Source organism: Cryptotermes secundus, unplaced genomic scaffold (genome assembly GCF_002891405.2).
Source record: "Cryptotermes secundus unplaced genomic scaffold, Csec_1.0 scaffold308, whole genome shotgun sequence".
Lineage (NCBI taxonomy): Eukaryota > Metazoa > Arthropoda > Insecta > Blattodea > Kalotermitidae > Cryptotermes > Cryptotermes secundus.
The window spans coordinates 372,635-391,332 of NW_019721008.1; the positions used below are offsets into that span (position 1 = coordinate 372,635).

General features: G+C 40.1%; 1 protein-coding gene across 4 annotated transcripts in view; it reads right to left on the bottom strand.

Moving 5' to 3' along the window:
* The window catches only part of LOC111874905 (serine-protein kinase ATM), a 127,135-nt gene that overhangs the window by 15,091 nt on the left and 93,346 nt on the right, over nucleotides 1-18,698 (bottom strand). For all 4 annotated transcript variants that reach the window (XM_033755664.1, XM_023870773.2, XM_033755659.1 and 1 more), the window contains 6 exons: nucleotides 18,464-18,576; nucleotides 17,091-17,229; nucleotides 16,850-16,960; nucleotides 8,571-8,677; nucleotides 6,196-6,312; nucleotides 2,551-2,697 (listed from right to left, as the gene is read on the bottom strand). In XM_033755664.1, the coding sequence (XP_033611555.1) occupies nucleotides 2,551-2,697; nucleotides 6,196-6,312; nucleotides 8,571-8,677; nucleotides 16,850-16,960; nucleotides 17,091-17,229; nucleotides 18,464-18,576 (734 nt within the window). The remainder of the gene's footprint in view (nucleotides 1-2,550; nucleotides 2,698-6,195; nucleotides 6,313-8,570; nucleotides 8,678-16,849; nucleotides 16,961-17,090; nucleotides 17,230-18,463; nucleotides 18,577-18,698) is intronic.

Sequence of the window (18,698 nt, forward strand, 5' to 3'; positions counted from 1 at the left end):
TTTATAAATGAATAATTGAAAATCTGACAGCGACTTTCTGACTGATAATTCGCTACTGAAAACCAATCCTTGACAATGACCCACTTCCATGCAAGCCTGGATAGCACTAATCTGCATGCTCAGATGAATATTTACTTCTCAGTTCTCAAAACAAAGCTGTGCTTTATTTGGCTGACCAGGTCATAAACAGTCATATCTAAACGTAAATAGTATCGAAACCAGTACTGTGATAAACAATGTCATTGTTCAGAGCTAAGGAATGAACCACTGACTTGACCTTGCATGGGTTTGTTGTGGTTTAAACCTGAAGATTAAACCGTCAGCACTCCCAAAGGGTGCAGGTGTACTGCATTTGATAAATCTAACATTCGGCCACAGCAGTGTTACTTGCTGTTAGATATATCTAACAACCATAGGATAAAGGTTAAATGTCTGTCAAGCTGTTCTGCTGTTGCTTCAGCAGAATCTGTAATATAAAGTTGCCCATAACCTGGCTTGTTTGTCTTATCTGGATACAGCTATAAGACCAAATGGTAAATCTTACCATGTATCAAGAAACAGTACAGAGCATTTTCAGCTTGCAATTTAATTTCTGTGTCCACTGATGTGAATGCCATTTCATACAATTTTCTCAGTAGTTATTTGCTTTGCATGTATCCCCTGTGAGCAGCTTATAATAGGGGCATCAAGTGGCGCTTCCACCACTGTTCCTACAAACTTGTTCCAATTGGCGAAGAGTGGACATATATCCAAACATTTTATATATACAGATAATGATTATCTTAACATGGAATCCTGTGTGATATATATTTCAAAATTTCCAAGATAGCTTACACTTGCCATTTGATATTTCTCCTTTTACAAGAATTTATAATTCAAACATCCATTGACTCTTCATACCTCAGAACTGTCATTTTCATTAAGAATACCTCACACCTGATCATATGAAGGATTTAATTTTTAAAGGGAACCAAAACGACGTTACTTATTTCACTCCTTACCTGGAATAGGAAGCTACTGCTCCTAGAATAAAAGGAGCAATCAAATGATAACGAGTCACCATGCATAACTCACACGGCACGCAACTTGGTAACACTGAAATTTGCTTATGGTACGAACATTTAGTGGGGACTTGGGAAAGCACAGTGACAATGTGCCCTTGCATGCTAGTCGTTTGTTTATTATGATGGAAGTAAGGTTAGCACAGTGTGTGGTCATCCAACATCAGTAATGGAGTCAGGTAAAGAAGAACAGTGAAGTGTAGTGTGCTTTTTGACTGCTGAAGGAGTAGGAGGATGAGAAATTCATCATCGCATGTCTGTTGCTTACGACGAACACGGCATGTCACGTTCGCATGTGCTGGTATGGCATAAGAGATTTGAGAGGGACGTGTGTCACTGCAAGGTGATGCCTGCCCAGGACAGGCTCATCATGTCATTACTCCTGAATGTTATTGCTGCGTTTGATGGTCATATCCGGGCAAACCGACAGAAGAAATTAGTCTTTTGATGGGAATAAGTCACGGTTCCGTACACGCCACTGTGACAAAACACCTGCTGTACCGCAAAATCTGTGCACATTGGGTTCCACATCAACTCACGGAGTAAGAGAAGACTCACAGTCAGAGAATGACTGCATCACTGGGTCACTTGCAACTATACCATGAGGAAGAGTATGCTTTTCTGTCCTGTACTGCCACTGGGGACGAAACTTGGTGCCATCATTTTGAACCCAAGAGCAAACTGCAGAGCCAACAGTGAAAACACGTGAATTATCCCCCACCGAAGAAATCCAAAGCCATACACACAATCCAGTAAAGTGATGATGAGAAACTGAGATGTGCCATAAAGTCAAAACGCCCTAGAATGTTATTGAACGGCATTATCTGTCTTCGTGATAATGCGTGCCCCCACACTGCCAACTCTGTGAGGAATATGCTACAGAGATTTGGTTGGGAAGTGCTTCAACATCCCCCCTACAGCCCAGATCTCTCCCCATGTGATTTTCACATTTTTTGGAGACCTGAAGAGAGACATTCGTGGACATCGGTTTGCATCAGACGAAGACGTGTGTGGCTGTGTAAAGATGTGGTTCCATAGACAGTTCACAAGCTTCTTCAAGGATGGAATTGACTGTCTTATCTCCCAGTGGGATAAATGTATTAACAGTTTTGGAGATTACTTTTGAGGTAAGAAATGTTCTTTAATATGTTTTGGCTTCTGACCCGTTTTCATTTGACTGTCCCTCATACATTAATCCAAATCCAATTGCTTTGTTTCTGCAATACTGAAGAACATGAGTGTCATCATATGAAACAATGCACCAAAAACAGAGATAAACATTGTAAAAAAATGAAGAGGGATCATATTATAGCAGAATTTGCCTGTATTTAACATTGCTGACAGTGCATTTAATAATGCACAACATGACACACCTGTACACCTGTAGAATTTCAGTTTTCATTATGTACAGTCCACTGACAGGCTGTAGTTAGGATTAGTTGGTAGGAAAGGCATGGATTACCACCTAAACCTAATTAAGTATACATACAAGCATAGCATTCCTGCAGGCTTGGGGTGTGAGGTCTTGTGGATAGTATCTGCAATGAGCACTATTTGGCCCAATCAGGTATGCAGCCATTGGCTCAGTGTTCTGACACCACTCTAGAACTCCACTTCGCTGCGACAGGGGAACCACCTGTAACAGTTCATCAGTTCATTCATTACTGAAAGAAGAGCAGAAGATGATGCTCATGATTTACATGTATATTTACTCGTACTGTAGATCATACACAGTCACACAGAAAAGTTCTGAGACATGAGTTAATCTATTAATCATACTCCTACTTCAGCAATTACATTTTTAGTAATGTATTTCATCCCTGGAAAGTTAAATCCTCCTGCATCAACTCTGAAAACAATGGGGCCACTCATTTTATGGTACTGCTGCAAGATACTGTTCATGTGGACCTAGCACCTTTGGGGAATACAAGTCAATGACTTTGAAAGCAGTCCAGTAGGCTATGCCATAGCTCAAGTGGTTAGGCACTTCATTCCCACCACAGTGGCCCAAGTTCAATCCCGGGTCTGGTGAAGTGGGATTTGTGGTGGATAAAGTTGCCCTGGGGCGGGTTTTCTCCGAGCACTTCAGTTTCCCTGCTAATCTTCATTCCATCAAATTCTCCATCATCATAATCACACGGGGCAAGTACAATAGGCCAATCAGTGGCCGCCATGCCAAGTGGAACCAGTTGGACTCCATCCTTCCACTAAGCGAATTTGAAAGCAGTCCACTCCCTGAAAGGAGAATTATTATGATGTCCAGTTTGATGGGTTAGTGGCTGTACTGCAGTGTTCTTGAAGAAAGTGACATGTTTGCTATGTGTGAAGAACTACTATCATGGAGCAACTGAAATGTTCTGGGCTGCATTTCTTGAGGCTTCTCAGTGACTTAGATCAGGCAAATTGTTGTGTACCACTGCTCTGTACATGGTCCTGGGGTCAGCTGTTCTCTCTTGAGAGGACAGATTAAGGCATTATGAGGCTCTAACCTATGGTAATGATAAGAGCCTGGAAAGTAGTCAGACTGATTATCAAATATTTAAAAATGTTTATCTGAACAACTGTATTGGCAGACATTTTCACGAGTATATTGTTTCAACTTCTCTAAAGTCTCGAAGACTCAAGGCACAAATTAAATGTTCTGCAGAACAGGGTGGCAAGTTTGAACTTATACTGCCTACAACAGGTGATTGACAAGGCGATGAAAGCATAAAATTAGATGGCCAAACATACAGAAACTTTATGACTGTTTCAGATGACCAGTCCTGATCTGTGGACATAACTGCCCCCCCCCCAGACACTATAACTCTCTGAATCCATTCAAACTTATTTCAAACCCTCAATCACAATTGTAGCATATAAATATTCAGAACAGGTTAGAATTTTGGCAATTTGGACAATCAGGTTACTTTTCCTTTTTCTAATAAGTGCAAGATTACATTTTTCCTTTTCATGTGACCAACTTTTAAGCCACTTGGAATTACATTCAGATGTACTCAGTAATGACACGCAGGAGACTCTTACTGTATATTCTTTTGTTATTTGCTTTTCATACATCCACCATTTTATTTGAATGTCATGAAGAGATTCAACATCCTACCTGTGGCCATGGTAGTAGCTGCTGTGCATGCCCAGTTTCTCTGACTCAACCAATCATTTTGACTCACTCATGTTACTTCCTGCTCATTGGTCATTTAATGCATTTCCCATTTTACACACTTCTGATATACATGGTGATTTTCAGGAACAAGACCCCCATGTATAACAAGTCACCTATTATATTATTAATGTATACTGTGGCACAACAAACAGCATGTATTTTCCTACACATAACTCTATACATGACATGAAAATTGTGTATAACACTTCTGACTAAGGCAAAACACTTTGGTCCAGGTTAGGTCTGCAGATTTCTAGAAGGTCTTAACCCACTAATGCAAGGTTTCAACTGCAGTGTACTAAATCTATGATTTTTACCTCTGGCTCCCTATTACATGCCTGTGACCAACAACTGCTTTAATCCACCATAAATTTTAATTACAGTTGGCTCTACCATGGTACAAATCTTCAGGCAAGACTGAGGATATGGCCTGCTGCTGTACTCTCAAGTTATGCATCCTGATGTGACAGCTTTACCAGCTCAGTTCCAGTTCCAGGTCTCAAAACTTCATTTAGTGACTTAACAATCACGCTTCGAGCAATTCAGCATTAAAGCTATGATTTATTAAAGACAATGACACATGACAATTTTTAATTCACATTTCACTGATCTTTTAATATAGATACATTTACTGTCATCCATATAAATGCCTTAGTGAAGAACTATTAGCCCAGAAACCCTAAATACTGTGATGTTATTGGTTTCCAAACTTCATATTGTGCTGGTGATGTCACCCAGAGGCACCAGTAGGTGTTCTCTTACTAGAGTCATGATTTCCTTCATGGTTGCCACACTGTTTGTACACCAACATTTGTACTTATGGTATTAATTGGTATACTATTCCCAGTTTACATTACATTACAGAGTGGTTTGCACTGCTTGTATATCAGTCCTGGTTGACTAGAACAAACACAGGAGTACATTACAAGAAGCATTCCATCAGCAAAAAGGCACAAAAAAAAAAGCTACATCTATCAATTATTATACATTCATTTGATCAATTTCACAAGTCTTATTGCAAGTGTGGGGCTTTGTCGTTACTCCGATGACAACCCACTTCTTCAGAAAAGTTTGTAGGTCCTAAAAAGGACCGTTGGCTGCTGGGATGTTTGGCCGGTGAAGTAGCGCTACGTATACCGGTAGAGAGAGATGTTGGTTGCGGTGCGTGGACTAATGCTGTCGCGGCAGATGAGTCGGTTGCCTAGCCACAGTGCGGCAGTTGCCTGGTTGCTGGAAAATGTTTGCTTGACGAGCGCAGTCGCAGGAGTGGAGAGGTGGCAGCTATGCCAGTTGCCCAGTGAGTCGGGCATGACCGCCGGCGAATCGAGGCGGCCGAGTTGCCCAGTGAATCGGGTGTGACCGCCGGACAGCCGAGGCAGTCGTGCCTGGCGCAGCAATACGAAGTAGACTGCTTGTAGACTGATGTGGAACTGACGACTTGCGAGCTTGTGCTCCGCCTTTTATACAATGCTCGGTGGGCGGAGAGAAACTTGCATTTGAGGAGCAACAATTTGCAGAGCGCTGATTGGCTAGCGAAAATGAGTAGCAGAAATTTGCAGTGCTTGCTTGTATAAATATGAATGAAATGTCCGGCAATGCGATATTCACTAAGGAGTGAGTGTTGTCTAAAAGACCGGTGGAAACAGCGTGCTATGTGGGATGTCCCCACACAAGTATTATCTCCTAAAGATGTGAACAGTAGTCAGTTATCAATATTCTTTAATAATCCAAATTATATTTTCCTTTGAAACTCTTCATTGATGAAAATGATGACAACTGCTTTTGTTTTCATAACTATAAGTAACCTTACATGTCACTCCTTGAGCGTATAATAAACTTACTTCAACTTATTACCCACAAATTATGTAATTTTCCCCAATGCTACATTCCTCAATCTTCAGCTTCAAACAACGACGATGACAATCCTACAGTAATAATGTCCACTATCAACTGCTTTCACCAGGATTTGCTTACTTTATAAGTTCTGATAAGGAGCTTCCTTTTCTGTGTCTCCTTGTTGTTCTTCAGAAGTGTGTTCAATATAGTAAATACTTGCTGCATCACTGCATCCTGACGTAGATCATCTTTGCCCTGAAATCAGAATGCATCTCATAAAATGGTGATTTATGAAGGAAAATAAATTCTGAATAAGAATTTGGATGCTATCTATGAAAACAACAGTTACAGTATATTTCTCAAATCACACAGCCTCTTCAAGAATGATATCATATGGTGGGCACAAATGTGTCACTTTTGAACAAATACTTAATAATGCATATACTAACTGCATATGCCTGTTACATGCAAAACACAACTCAGCAGTTGTTGATGAAAAGAGAAACTTCTAGTTGCCATGGTACTGTGAAATGTTACTTTTGGGAATCTCAGTTTTTCCAAGTTCATATCTGGTTTCATGTGAAGCAGCAGTCAAAAGTGGCCAATATAAATCACTATTACATTTCACCCATACATTCTGCAAAGGCCATATGTTCATCTTCCCTCTATGGCTTTTGTCATTTTCAAGCATATTCACTGCCAGTTTGATGGGTATGTTACCAGTCTCATCAGCTATCATTTTTAGAGTTTCTGTTTGGTCTTTACAGATTCCATGGCGGCATCGTGCATCACCCAAGCCAGGACAGCATTGACAGTATAGCGACTGGCTATGGGATGGACAACCAAGGGGTTGAAGTTCAAGTCCCGGCAGGGTCACGAACTTTCTCTATTCCACATTGTTCAGACTGGGTCCGGGGCCCACACACCCTTCTATCCAATGGATACTGGGGACTCTTTCCCCAGGGGGAGGTAAAGTGGGGGGGGGGCACGAAGGTGACCACTCACCTCCACCTAGTGCTGAAGTCAAGAAAACGTGGATCTATACATCAACTCCCCCATACATCTTCATGGAGTAATGCTTAATTAGTTATGCACAAAGACAACTCTATTTTAGCTTTTACTGCAACAGGCGCTACTCTACTTGATGTTACCCTCACCTACGTTGAAGACCCTGGAGTTGGATTTTGGACGGTCATAGACGTGGACAAATTTATTTGGGAAGTGAAAGAAATTCAGAAGGAAAATCAACAAAGAGACCAACAAGAAAATACAAATCCCAGAATAAAAATAATGAAATACAACAATGTATACAGTATATATATTAAGCCAATTCTAAAATTTAACACTAAAACATGGGCTCTTTGACAGTACATTTTAAACCAATCCTAATATTTATTGCCAAAACATGAGCTCTTATGAGAAAGAGAGGCAAAATCTAAGAAATGGTTATGAATTTTAGAAGTAATGAGGGAAAACCAAGAATGGATAGAATCACAAATGAAATTTTATGAGGAGTTAATTTCAAACTTTGTTGACAGAGTGGAAAGAGAAATGATTACAATGATCCTGCAGTTTGAAAAGAATGGATAAAACAAGAAGAATGAGGACAACAAAATTTAAATTTAAAGGAAAGAAATCTATCGATGACCTAGAACAAGATGGTTCAGCCAGGTATTGGAAAATATTAAAAAGAAAAGAGCCGGCGAAGGACAAGAATATGAAAAAGAAGAAATAAAGAAAGAGGAGGAGGCGGACTGTGGGAAGAAAGATGTGACAGGACCTATATAAAACAGAAAAGATGCTAGGAGACGTTGGATTTAAGGTCCTCAAAGTGATGACCATAAAGAGTGTGATCCTCTAGGTCATAATGGCGTACAGTTCAGCAGAAATTCACAGAATTACACAATGTTACAGCTCAGCATATCATAATCTTTTAAGAGATATTGTTCATCCACATGGGCGTTTTCATAAATACATGCGCACAGTGTCAACAGATATTTTTATCTCTAAATCCAAAATAAAAAAAAATCATGAAGCCTTCAAAATAAAATAATAAATACCATTAATATTAAGGCAGACACATCTTTGAATCTGATATAGATGTTTGCAAATATCTAGGAGAAAGAGCTGAGTTCTGCCTTACCTATCTCTTGTACATAAATTTTCTCTTGTATGAGTACTGTGGTCTAGTGGGCAAAGTTCCAGAGGTCCCGGGTTCGTTTCCTGGCGCTACCAGATTTTCTGAGAAGTAGTGGGTCTGGAACCTGATCCTCTCAGCCTTGTGAGGATAATTGAGGAGCTATTTCAAGGAAATAGCGGCTCTGGTCTAGAAAACCAAGATTAACAGCCATGGGGATCCATTGTGCTGACCACATGACACCCTCTATCCGCAAAAAGTTGGCACTAACTTCACCAACAAGCGGCAGTTGCTCTGTCGGTAGAGTTCGCTTGCGAACTACAGTCCATGGACTGTTTTTTTTTGTTTTATGAGTAATATTAAATAAGTATTCTACCTTAATAAGCTGTGGTCTTTCAATCCCATCTGTGCCAACACATCCTATTTTCTTCGGTGCATTCAATCCTCCAACAAGACAGAAGGTGTCAACATATTTGTAAATTCCTAGAAAAGAAGAAATGAAATCTGACTTACCGGTTGCAGAAAGTGCATAGTGATAATGTATTTTCATGTGATGCTAGTGACTAAAGATGGGGTTTGGATTGGTAAGTGGATTCACCACACACTTATAGACAGTAACTACAAGTAACTAATTAATTTGCTTAGTGGGAGGTGGAGTCCAACTGGGTCCACTCAGCACAGCAGCCACTGATTGACCTATTGTAGCCTGCCCTGGGTGATTATGATGATGGAGAATGTGGTGGAATGAAGATTGGCAGGGGAACCGAAGTACTCAGAGAAAACCCGACCCAGTACCACTTTGTCCACCACAAATCCCACTTGACCAGACCTGGGATCGAACTCAGGCTGCTATGGTGGGAAGCCAGCGACTAACCGCTTGAGCTATGGCGCAGCCTAACTACAAGTAACTATAGCACTATCGCTAATTCACACACTCTACAATTCACTACTGCAAGCATTATGTCTTCTCAGTCTGCTCTATCTTCAATGGTTGTAGCCTGGTAACAGCTTCCAAAGCTATAGCTTCCTCAGCTTCCATGTTCATATCCTTACTGGCCGGTGACTGTCTCACAATTAACTCATTGCTCCAACTGACTCCCTGGCTGGTGGCCATCTCACACAAACCTCCTACTAATCTCACTGCAGTCTCAAGACTCCCCTCTAATGGCAGCTGGCCCTCGTTATATAGTCTCGGCATGGACCGCACAGAGAACATCTCTTCCAATGTTCCATGCATGTCTGTTGCAGGGCTGTCATTTACAGAGCCATTACTTAGCAACGGCTGTTCTATAGCTGTTTATTTTGCAGTTGTTGCCTAGCAATGGGTCTACATGTCATTGTATCTACAACCAGACTGAAGTGAGAAGGTAGTTGGTGTGAAAACTTGTTCATAAAATGATTTGTATGAAAATGTCTGCTCTTTAGTAAGTGATTTTCTAAGCGGCCTGCGTATTCTAGAGGTAACGTTCCCACCTCATGACTCGTGGTACGCGGGTTCAAATACCCGGGGGAGGTCGTCGAATTTTTAAGGGCGGAAAAATTCAGGGAACAAGTCCTCCGGAAGGGACTTTAAGCTGTGTCCCGTGTTGTAACTTTACGGCACATAAAAGAACCTCATATCTCCAAAGGAGATCACTGAGCCAAATTCCAGGACGTTTCCCGCCAAACAATAGTCTATAAGGCCTCTGACAGATGGGGAAAGCATTATAGACACCGCCAAGCAGGTGGCCGAACTCGCTTGCTTGGCGGGACTGATGATACGCACCATTATCGGTAGGGTATAGAGACTGGTAGAATATCATAGAGGGAAGCACAATGGACAAATACTGGTCTAAGTGCATGGGGAAACCCACCCTCTTCAATAATTAACTAACTAACTAAGTGATTTTCTAAGGATACATTACTAGGGTTATGCTACTGTTATACTGTGGGACTGGGTTTACAAACACATGTCACATTATTATATTTTAAATGTGATATTCACTGGGGGAGGGGGGATATATCAGAACTAGGGGAAGGCAAAGTAAAACAGGAATATAATTCTTGGCACCACAGTTGTACCTTAGGTAGCCTGTTCAGGAGCCCTGTAAATTATGACTAAAGGGTTCTGTAAAAGATGTGACATGGTCAGCAAAACAATAGAAGATACCAGATTACTTTAAATAACACATCTCATAAGAATGAAGGAAGCTTGGTTATCAGATGACATCCTGATGGAAACTTAAATGGATAACTACGATGAGGGCGTAATGATGAGAACTGGATTGAAATAGCTAAGGCTTAGGCCCATCTGTGAACTTTTGTGGTCAAGGCAATAAACATATATGTGCCAAATTTCTTGGAATAGCTGAAAGGGTGCTCAGAGATGAGTTGTATTTCTGCCAATTTGATTGTCCTCCGCCAGTACCAGTACCCCATTCAAACATATATATATATATATATGTATAAGGGGCGCTCATATGAAAATGGGTCGCCATGCATAACTCACATGGTATGCAAGTTGGTAACACTGGAATTTGCTTACGGTACGAACATCTGGTGGGGACTTGGGAAAGCTCAGTGACAAGGCGCCCTTGCACACTAGTCATTTGTTTATTGTACTGGAAGTAAGGTTAGCGCTATGTGTGGTTGTCCAACATCAGTAATGAAAGCAGGTGAAGAAGAACAGCGAAGTGCAGTGCACTTTTTGACTGCTGAAGGAAGAGGATGAGAACTTCACTGTCACACGTCTGTTGTTTATGGTGAACACAGCATGTCATAAGAGATTCCGAGAGGGACATGTGTTGCTGCAAGATGATGCTTGCCCAGAACAGGCTCATTGTGTCGTCACTCCTGATGTTATTGGATGGTCATATCCGGGCAAACCGACAGATCACTGTGGAAGAAATTAGTCTTTTGATGGGAATAAGTCACGGTTATGTACACGCCACTGTGACAAACCACCTGCTGTACCATAAAAACTGTGCACAGTGGGTTCAACATCAACTCACAGAGGAACAGTAGACTCAGAGAATGGCTGCATCACTGGGTCACTTGCAACGATACCATGAGGAAGAGAATGCTTTTTTGCCCCGTACTGCCACTGGGGACGAAACTTGGTGCCATCATTTTGAACCCAAGAGCAAACTGCAGAGCCAACAGTGGAAACACGTGAATTATCCCCCACCGAAGAAATCCAAAGCCATACACACAATCCAGTAAAGTGATGATGACATTCTTCTTCGACTGAAAGGGTCCTCTGCTTGTCGAATTTCTCGAGCATGGGGCCACAATCAGTGCACAGCGCTATGAAGACACTTTGCAGAAACTGAGACATGCCATAAAGTCAAAACGCCCTGGAATGCTATCGAACGTAATTATCTGTCTTCATGATAATGCGTGCCCCCACACTGCCAACTCTGTGAGGAATATGCTACAGAGATTTGGTTGGGAAGTGCTTCAACATCCCTCCTACAGCTAAGATCTCTCCCCATGTGATTTTCACATTTTTGGAGACCTGAAGAGAGACATTCGTGGACATCAGTTTGCATCGGACAAAGACATGTGTGGCTGGGTAAAGATGTGGTTCCGTAGACAGCCCACAAGCTTCTTCAAGGATGGGACTGACTGTCTTATCTCCCAGTTTTGGAGATTATCTTTGAGGTAAGAAATGTTCTTTAATATGTTTTGGCTTCTGACCAATTTTCATTTGACTGCCCCTCATACTTACGTACATTCATCCCTGAGTGGTATTCAAACCCATGATCCATATATTAGAGTGACAGAATATAGTACATCCCTTTGCCTGCACAGGCACTGCAATCGTCATAGAAATTAAAATGTGCTAATAAAAAAACTTTGTTGCAAACGAATAAAGACAAGTTTCAGGACACTAAATAGCAGCATGCACATACTGCAATACTTCCCACAAGTCACTTTATCAACTAAAACACATGGAACCACAGTTTTGCACTGAAATGTGTTTCTGTATTTGCTGCACCACTGTGAATACATAAAAAAGATTGAAACACAATAACACTGAAAGAAATGTTTCAGATGCTAAAAGTGTATATCAACACTGTTTTTCTGGCAACTGTACATGGCACATTACTTTGGTTTCAAGATTAAATTCCCTTGACTATGAATGTGCTGTTAGCATGTGATGTGTACGTCTACAACAAACGTTTCAAAATAATAGTAAAAAAATAAATATTGATGAAGCTGCTCATAGCTTTAATAAATATTTCACATCAATAACTGAAAATCTTAATATTGTCACGTGTTGCCTATGCAGCGCGACAAATAACTTCACGTGGGTCTCGGATTTAGCTAATATTTATTGAACACTCACGCTTACACAATCTAGTACAATTAGTATCACTTCAACTGCTTCTGTGATTCCATGCTTCAATCTTCTACTTCAACTGCACCCTTTGATCTTCAGAGGCAACTATCTCAAGACAGACTTGGTGAATGCATTCAACCCCCTTATGGAGGCGGGTTCTGTACCAGATAGAACGCAGCATTTGGAACAATTTGGTTTCTGCTGTTTCGACAATCCATTGTTACGCAATGAACCTTCCATCTCTGGGGAAACGCATTTGTTGCCCAAGGCATTCTCAGGCAACGGCCTGTCTGGGATTTCGTTGCCGCTGAAATGACACATTACATTGCTCCCTTCTAAAGGTTGTTCATCCCCAAACAGCCTAACCGTTCTTCCTTTCTTTCAGATGTTCCTTGGTGTTCTGCTCGCAACGTCTGCATTCGGTCTTGCCATTCTTCGCGTGTCCTTTTGCGGTGTTCATTCTACCGCATCCACTCCTTCCTTCGTCCTGATGTTTCCTTCCATCTGCCCCCCTTCTTCCAGAGTGCTTGCCCCGAGCACTTCCATGGTCCAGCGGTTGTTGATTCCGTCATCTCACATTCATTCATCGCTCATTCACTCATTCTAGCTGGAGAGGACAGTGCTTCTGTATTACAGGTTCCTCCCAGGTGCACTGTCTTTTTTTTTTTCTTTTTTCGTTTCAGAGGGGGTCGACCACTCCACAGGGTCCAATTCCTGATTTTCTGCCACCCGCTGGGAATTCCTACTGCTCGCTTCACAATTTCCAGCCCAATGGTCTTCCTGTACCTCCCATGGCTTGTCATCTCTCTTCCATGCTGTAGCTGCTCCTTGAGTTCTCACTTCCTGGTTAGATTTGTGCCTTCCTGGTGCATCATTTGTCTCCTTCCATGCATGCGTCTTTTCGGGGTTCCTCGTACCAAGTTGTCCCTGGTCTGATATTTCCTGGCTGCATTTTCCTTACATCATGCCACTTTTGCACAGTGGGTCGTGTTCGGCCTGAAGATGTCTCTCATGTGTCGTGCCACTGTTGCGCGATGAGACACCTTCCGGTCGGTTTGCGTTGTCTGCTGTTGTCTGCCCATACCTCTGCAGGTGACGGCTACTCGTTTCCAGTACCCACCCTGACCCTGGGTCTGTTCCTCCTTCTTTTCCGCAGCTGGGATTCTGTCCCTATGCCGTTTCTTCCTCAGTTTTCTGACCGGCACTACTTTGGCGTCTTCTATGGGGACTTCTTGATGCTCTGCCGCCTCAGGTTTCCTGTCCAGTGAGGTCGGCTTTTACTCTTCTAGATGCGCCTCTGTCATTTCTCAGCACGCCACCGTCTTCATGTCCATGCTTTCGTATTGGCATTCATCTTTTCTTGTGTGGCAGCCATCCTTTCCTGCCAGGCTCTCTAATCGGCCATCATTTGTTCATGTCTGACATCTGCCTTTGCCTGGTCAGCTCTGATTTCCTTCAGCAGGAGTTCCATCATCTGCTGTATGTCCATGGTGTGTTCGTCTTAATCACATGTGTAGATTCAATACTACTTCTAAATTCAATCAGATTAATCTGAACTAATCCCACTTCTGACACCAGTTGCCGCGTGTTGCCTATGCAGCGCAACAAATAACTTCACGTGGGTCTCAGATTTAGCGAATATTTATTGAACGCTCACTCTTATACAATCTAATACAATTAGTATCACTTCAACTGCTTCTGCGATTCCATGCTTCAATACTTCTATCTTCTACTTCAACTGCATGCTTTGATCTTCAGCGGCAACTGTCTCAAGACAGACTCGGCGAATGCATTCAACCCCCTTATGTAGGTGTTCCGTACCGGATAGAACGCATTTGGAACAGTTCGGTTCCTGCTGTTTCGACAATTCGTTGTTACGCAACGAACCTTCCATCTCTGGGGAAACATGTTTGTTGCCCAAGGCATTCCCAGGCAATGGCCTGTCTGGGATTTCGTTGTCGCTGAAATAACACGTTACAATATTAAAAAAACTAATGTTTATGCTGCAATGTCAAACTTGCATTCCCATTTCCCAAATGGTATTCCAGATACGAATCTTAATTTAGTTGCAGAAGAGGAAATAATTAGTATAATTAGCAAATTAAAATAAAAAAACTCTTCAGGGTATGATGGTGTAACAAACAAAATTATAAAACTGTGCAGACAACAAATTAGTAAACCTCTAACTTATGTAATTAATAAGTCATTAACCATGGGTCTATATCCAGAAAGATTAAAATATGCAATTATTAAGCCAGTATAAAAAAAAGGGGAAAAGGCAGTTATTAGTAACTACAGGCCAATATCTATAGTAACTGGGTTTGCAAAAGTATTTGAAACAGCAATTTTTAGAAGACTCAATGATCATATCGCAAAACATAAAATATTACTTTCAGAGCTGTATGGATTCCAAAAGGGATTATCAACTGAAGATGCTATTTATAAATTAACCAATGTAATACTTACAGCTTGGAATAGAGAAAAGTATGTAACCGGTATATTTTGTGATATAGCCAAGGTCTTTGACTGCATTAATCATGATCTGCTATTAATGAAACTGCAGTACTATGGAGTGCAGGGTGTATTATTGCAATGGTTCAAATCTTACCTCCAATATAGGAGGCAAAGAGTGGAATTAAATTATATAAATATTAAATATTATTCCAACTGGGAAATTGTGGGATGTGGTGTGCCTCAGGGATCGGTGTTGGGACCCTTACTCTTTAATATAATCATAAATGATTTCCCCCTTGAAATAAGTAAAATTTCTGGAGTTATTATGTTTGCAGATGACACTAGTATTCTTTGCACAGCTAAAGACTATTATAATTTAAAAATAAAACTGGCTATTGTTTTTAATCATATGTCTATATGGTTTCAAAATAATCAATTTGTGTTAAATCTGGATAAAACAAAAATGACAAAATTCACCCCAACAGCAGCTACGAGCTACCCTCTACATATATTGTTTTTTATGAAAACGCTGAAAGAAGTAGAAACAATAAAAATTCTTGGTTTGTAGCTGGACAATCATCTGACTTGTAAGGGACATATAGATTTTTCGCTTCATAAGTTGAGCACAGTTTGTTTTCTAATGCAAAAATTATCTTAAATATTAATAGTCTTGAAGCTGTATATTATGCGTATTATCATTCATTGGTGAAACATGGAATATACTGGTGAAATACATCAGACAGTCATAAGGTCTTTGTTATACAAAAGAAAATAATAAGAATAATGATGGGGGTGGGCCCAACTCATACATGTAGAGGCCTATTTAAGAAGTGTGGCATACTACAATCCCATGTGTATATTTGCTCTCACTGATGATATCTGTTATTAACAATTCGGATAAGTTTCAGACCAGTAACTCTGTATATATGATTGGTACAAGAAGGAATGACCACCTTCATATACTTTCATCACATTTATCATCCTATCAGAGAGGGGTGTATTATTCAGGTGTCAAGCTATTTAACACTCTGCCGTCAAATATCTCAGTTTTAAAAAATGATAAAAATCAATTTATGTTTGTTTTACAAAACTATTTGCTAAATAACCCATTTTACTATATTGACGAATCTGTCGAGCATGCAAGGGGCTCAAAAGTTATATGGTCTGTGTGCTTGTATTATATGTTGTTGAAATTTGCTTGTTGTAAGTGTAGTAGTTTGTATGATGTCTGCATTTGTTATGAATTTGAATATGTTATAATGAAACTGTACTGATGATATGGCTTGCCAGTGTGTGTGAAATGGCAAGGTGTGAATCTGACAGTGGTTTTTCCATGGCCTATGTGTGTTGTCTTCACAACTTGTGCAGTCTGCGTGAGGCCTGATTATATATTTTATTGGACCAACGATGTATGATGTGTAGACATGATGAATTTGTAATGTGTGACATGTTTTATATCCAGCCCTATGGGGAGATGTGTGGAGCCATGGAGTGTAAATAAATGCAAATGTATCTCTACTTTAACTCTCTTCTGTACTGTTTCATACTGATATCAATAAAACTGGAACTCATAATCACAATTTTTCTACAAGACATAGAGATATATGACTAATATTGACAAAGTTAATAATGCGTTGCAAAGTGGGGACAAAAAATCAGATACAGCAAAAATCTGTAAAACTACTGAGCCAGAAAATAACATACAGCAGGTCCTCCAACACATAATTACTACAGATATGCTATACTTTGTCTTGCTGGGTTTTACTTGAGGAACTTTATTCTGGAAATGCATATAATAAAAATTAGTATTAAGTCACAGAAATGAAATTCATGATCAAATTAATGAAAGAATATTTCTTAAACTTAGTTAAACTTACCAACAATGTCATCATACTGACAATTACTCTTTACTGGTATTGTCAATGTAGGCACAAGTACCAGTTCATTCCCTTTCAGCTGCTTTAGGAGGGTCCTCTGAATTGAATATGCTGAAATTTATACAGCTTATGTAAGAAACATATACACTTAACCATGCTGATGGGTTAATGTAAATCCAAGCATGATACACATATGTAAAAAAAACAATAACTGAACAGATTAAGCATTTTAATAACTCACATTTACTTTTCCCTTGTACTTCGTAATATGCCAGATTAATAAGTGCTGTTGCCACTCCCTCCATCTGTGTCAGAATGGCTCTGACTTCTTCACGAGCCTTCAAACACTGAACTATGTGTTTTGCCCCCAGCACTCGAAGCTAACAAAACAAATAAATGTAGCATAAATTACATACATGAACAACTAAAAGTCTGTTTTGTGGGGTAAAAAAATATTTACATGCCTGAAATTAATCCCTTCGAGGTAACTAGATCAGCAGATACCCACAACTGATCATTGTACAGATATCTTTTTTCAATTTGTGAACTTCATTTGAGGAAAAAGTATTTAAAAATTTCTATGTTGTTCTATGTTGTTGTTATGTCCAAACATGACCTAGCTCATCCCCAAGAATATGAACTGTTCTGAACCAATACTATTTTTTTAATTTCTCTCTCATGTGTTGCTTTTTATTTCTTTCCAAACATGACATGGTCAATCCTGAGATACCTAACTTTTTCAAAATTTCTCTCTTGTGTATCCCTTTCATTTGTGAGCCACAGTCTGGGAATCATTGATATGTATCAAGAGTTTATACATTCAACACCACAGAAATGTCATTAATAAGATTTGTACTCTGAACAGACCTCTCTTTACCACAAATGAGTGTAACAATTAAAACAAACACTTATATTAGAACTGCAATGTTACTGTGCTTTTATGTCTGATGCTGTTTACCATTTCCTTTTCTGTAAACAAATGTTTTAAAATGTTCCTATTGTTGGGTAGTTGTAAACATTCAGAGTCAAGTTCATCACAGCAAACAACTAGGTACCATTAACTGATATAGAGAAATTGTGGTACTTTTGAAATCAGCATTCACGCATTCACATCATTCCCTGATATGCATTTAGTTGCAAACAAAAAATGTGATTTATAGAGTAAACATGTTAACAAAAAACAGATGAAATAGCCAGCATGACAGAGCACTTTCTGTCATACTTCAGAGCTCTTCATAAATTAAAGACAACTCTGAGTAACTGTTTATTATGCACATTAGCTTGAGAGCTTTTTGCTTTTAAAAATTCCTGATTCCATAACTTCACATACCAGTCTTTTCCTTTGAGAATTACAGTGCAAAGGCCTGTTACCCAGTGAGAGAGAGAAAAATCTCATTGAATGAATGACTGAAGATGGGAACAGATCTAACTTACACAATCCAGTGTCATGTATATCAGACATACCTCAGAAAACAGCTGATATTCAACATTATTTTTGTACAATGAATAAATCACCGACAGTCACAAACTTTTACATTTGATAAACTGTGCACAGAAAGCGTTTATTAGGTTTCTGCAAATACAGTCCCCATGGCTAGGCGAGACATGACGTACCTCTGACTTCCTCTCCTTCTGTAAGCCACCAGTGACTTCTTGATCTCTGTATGAGTTGGCTAATGCAAGGATCACAGGCAGTGCATGGTGAGGATGTTCCACAGCACAGCGTTCTATATAATGAATAATAGGATCTCAGTACTTTCAGTGTTACTTCTTATGGTTTTACATACACACAAAAATCCAGAGCTCAGACTACAAGTACTGTTACGATGAGGAACCTGCCAAACACTTT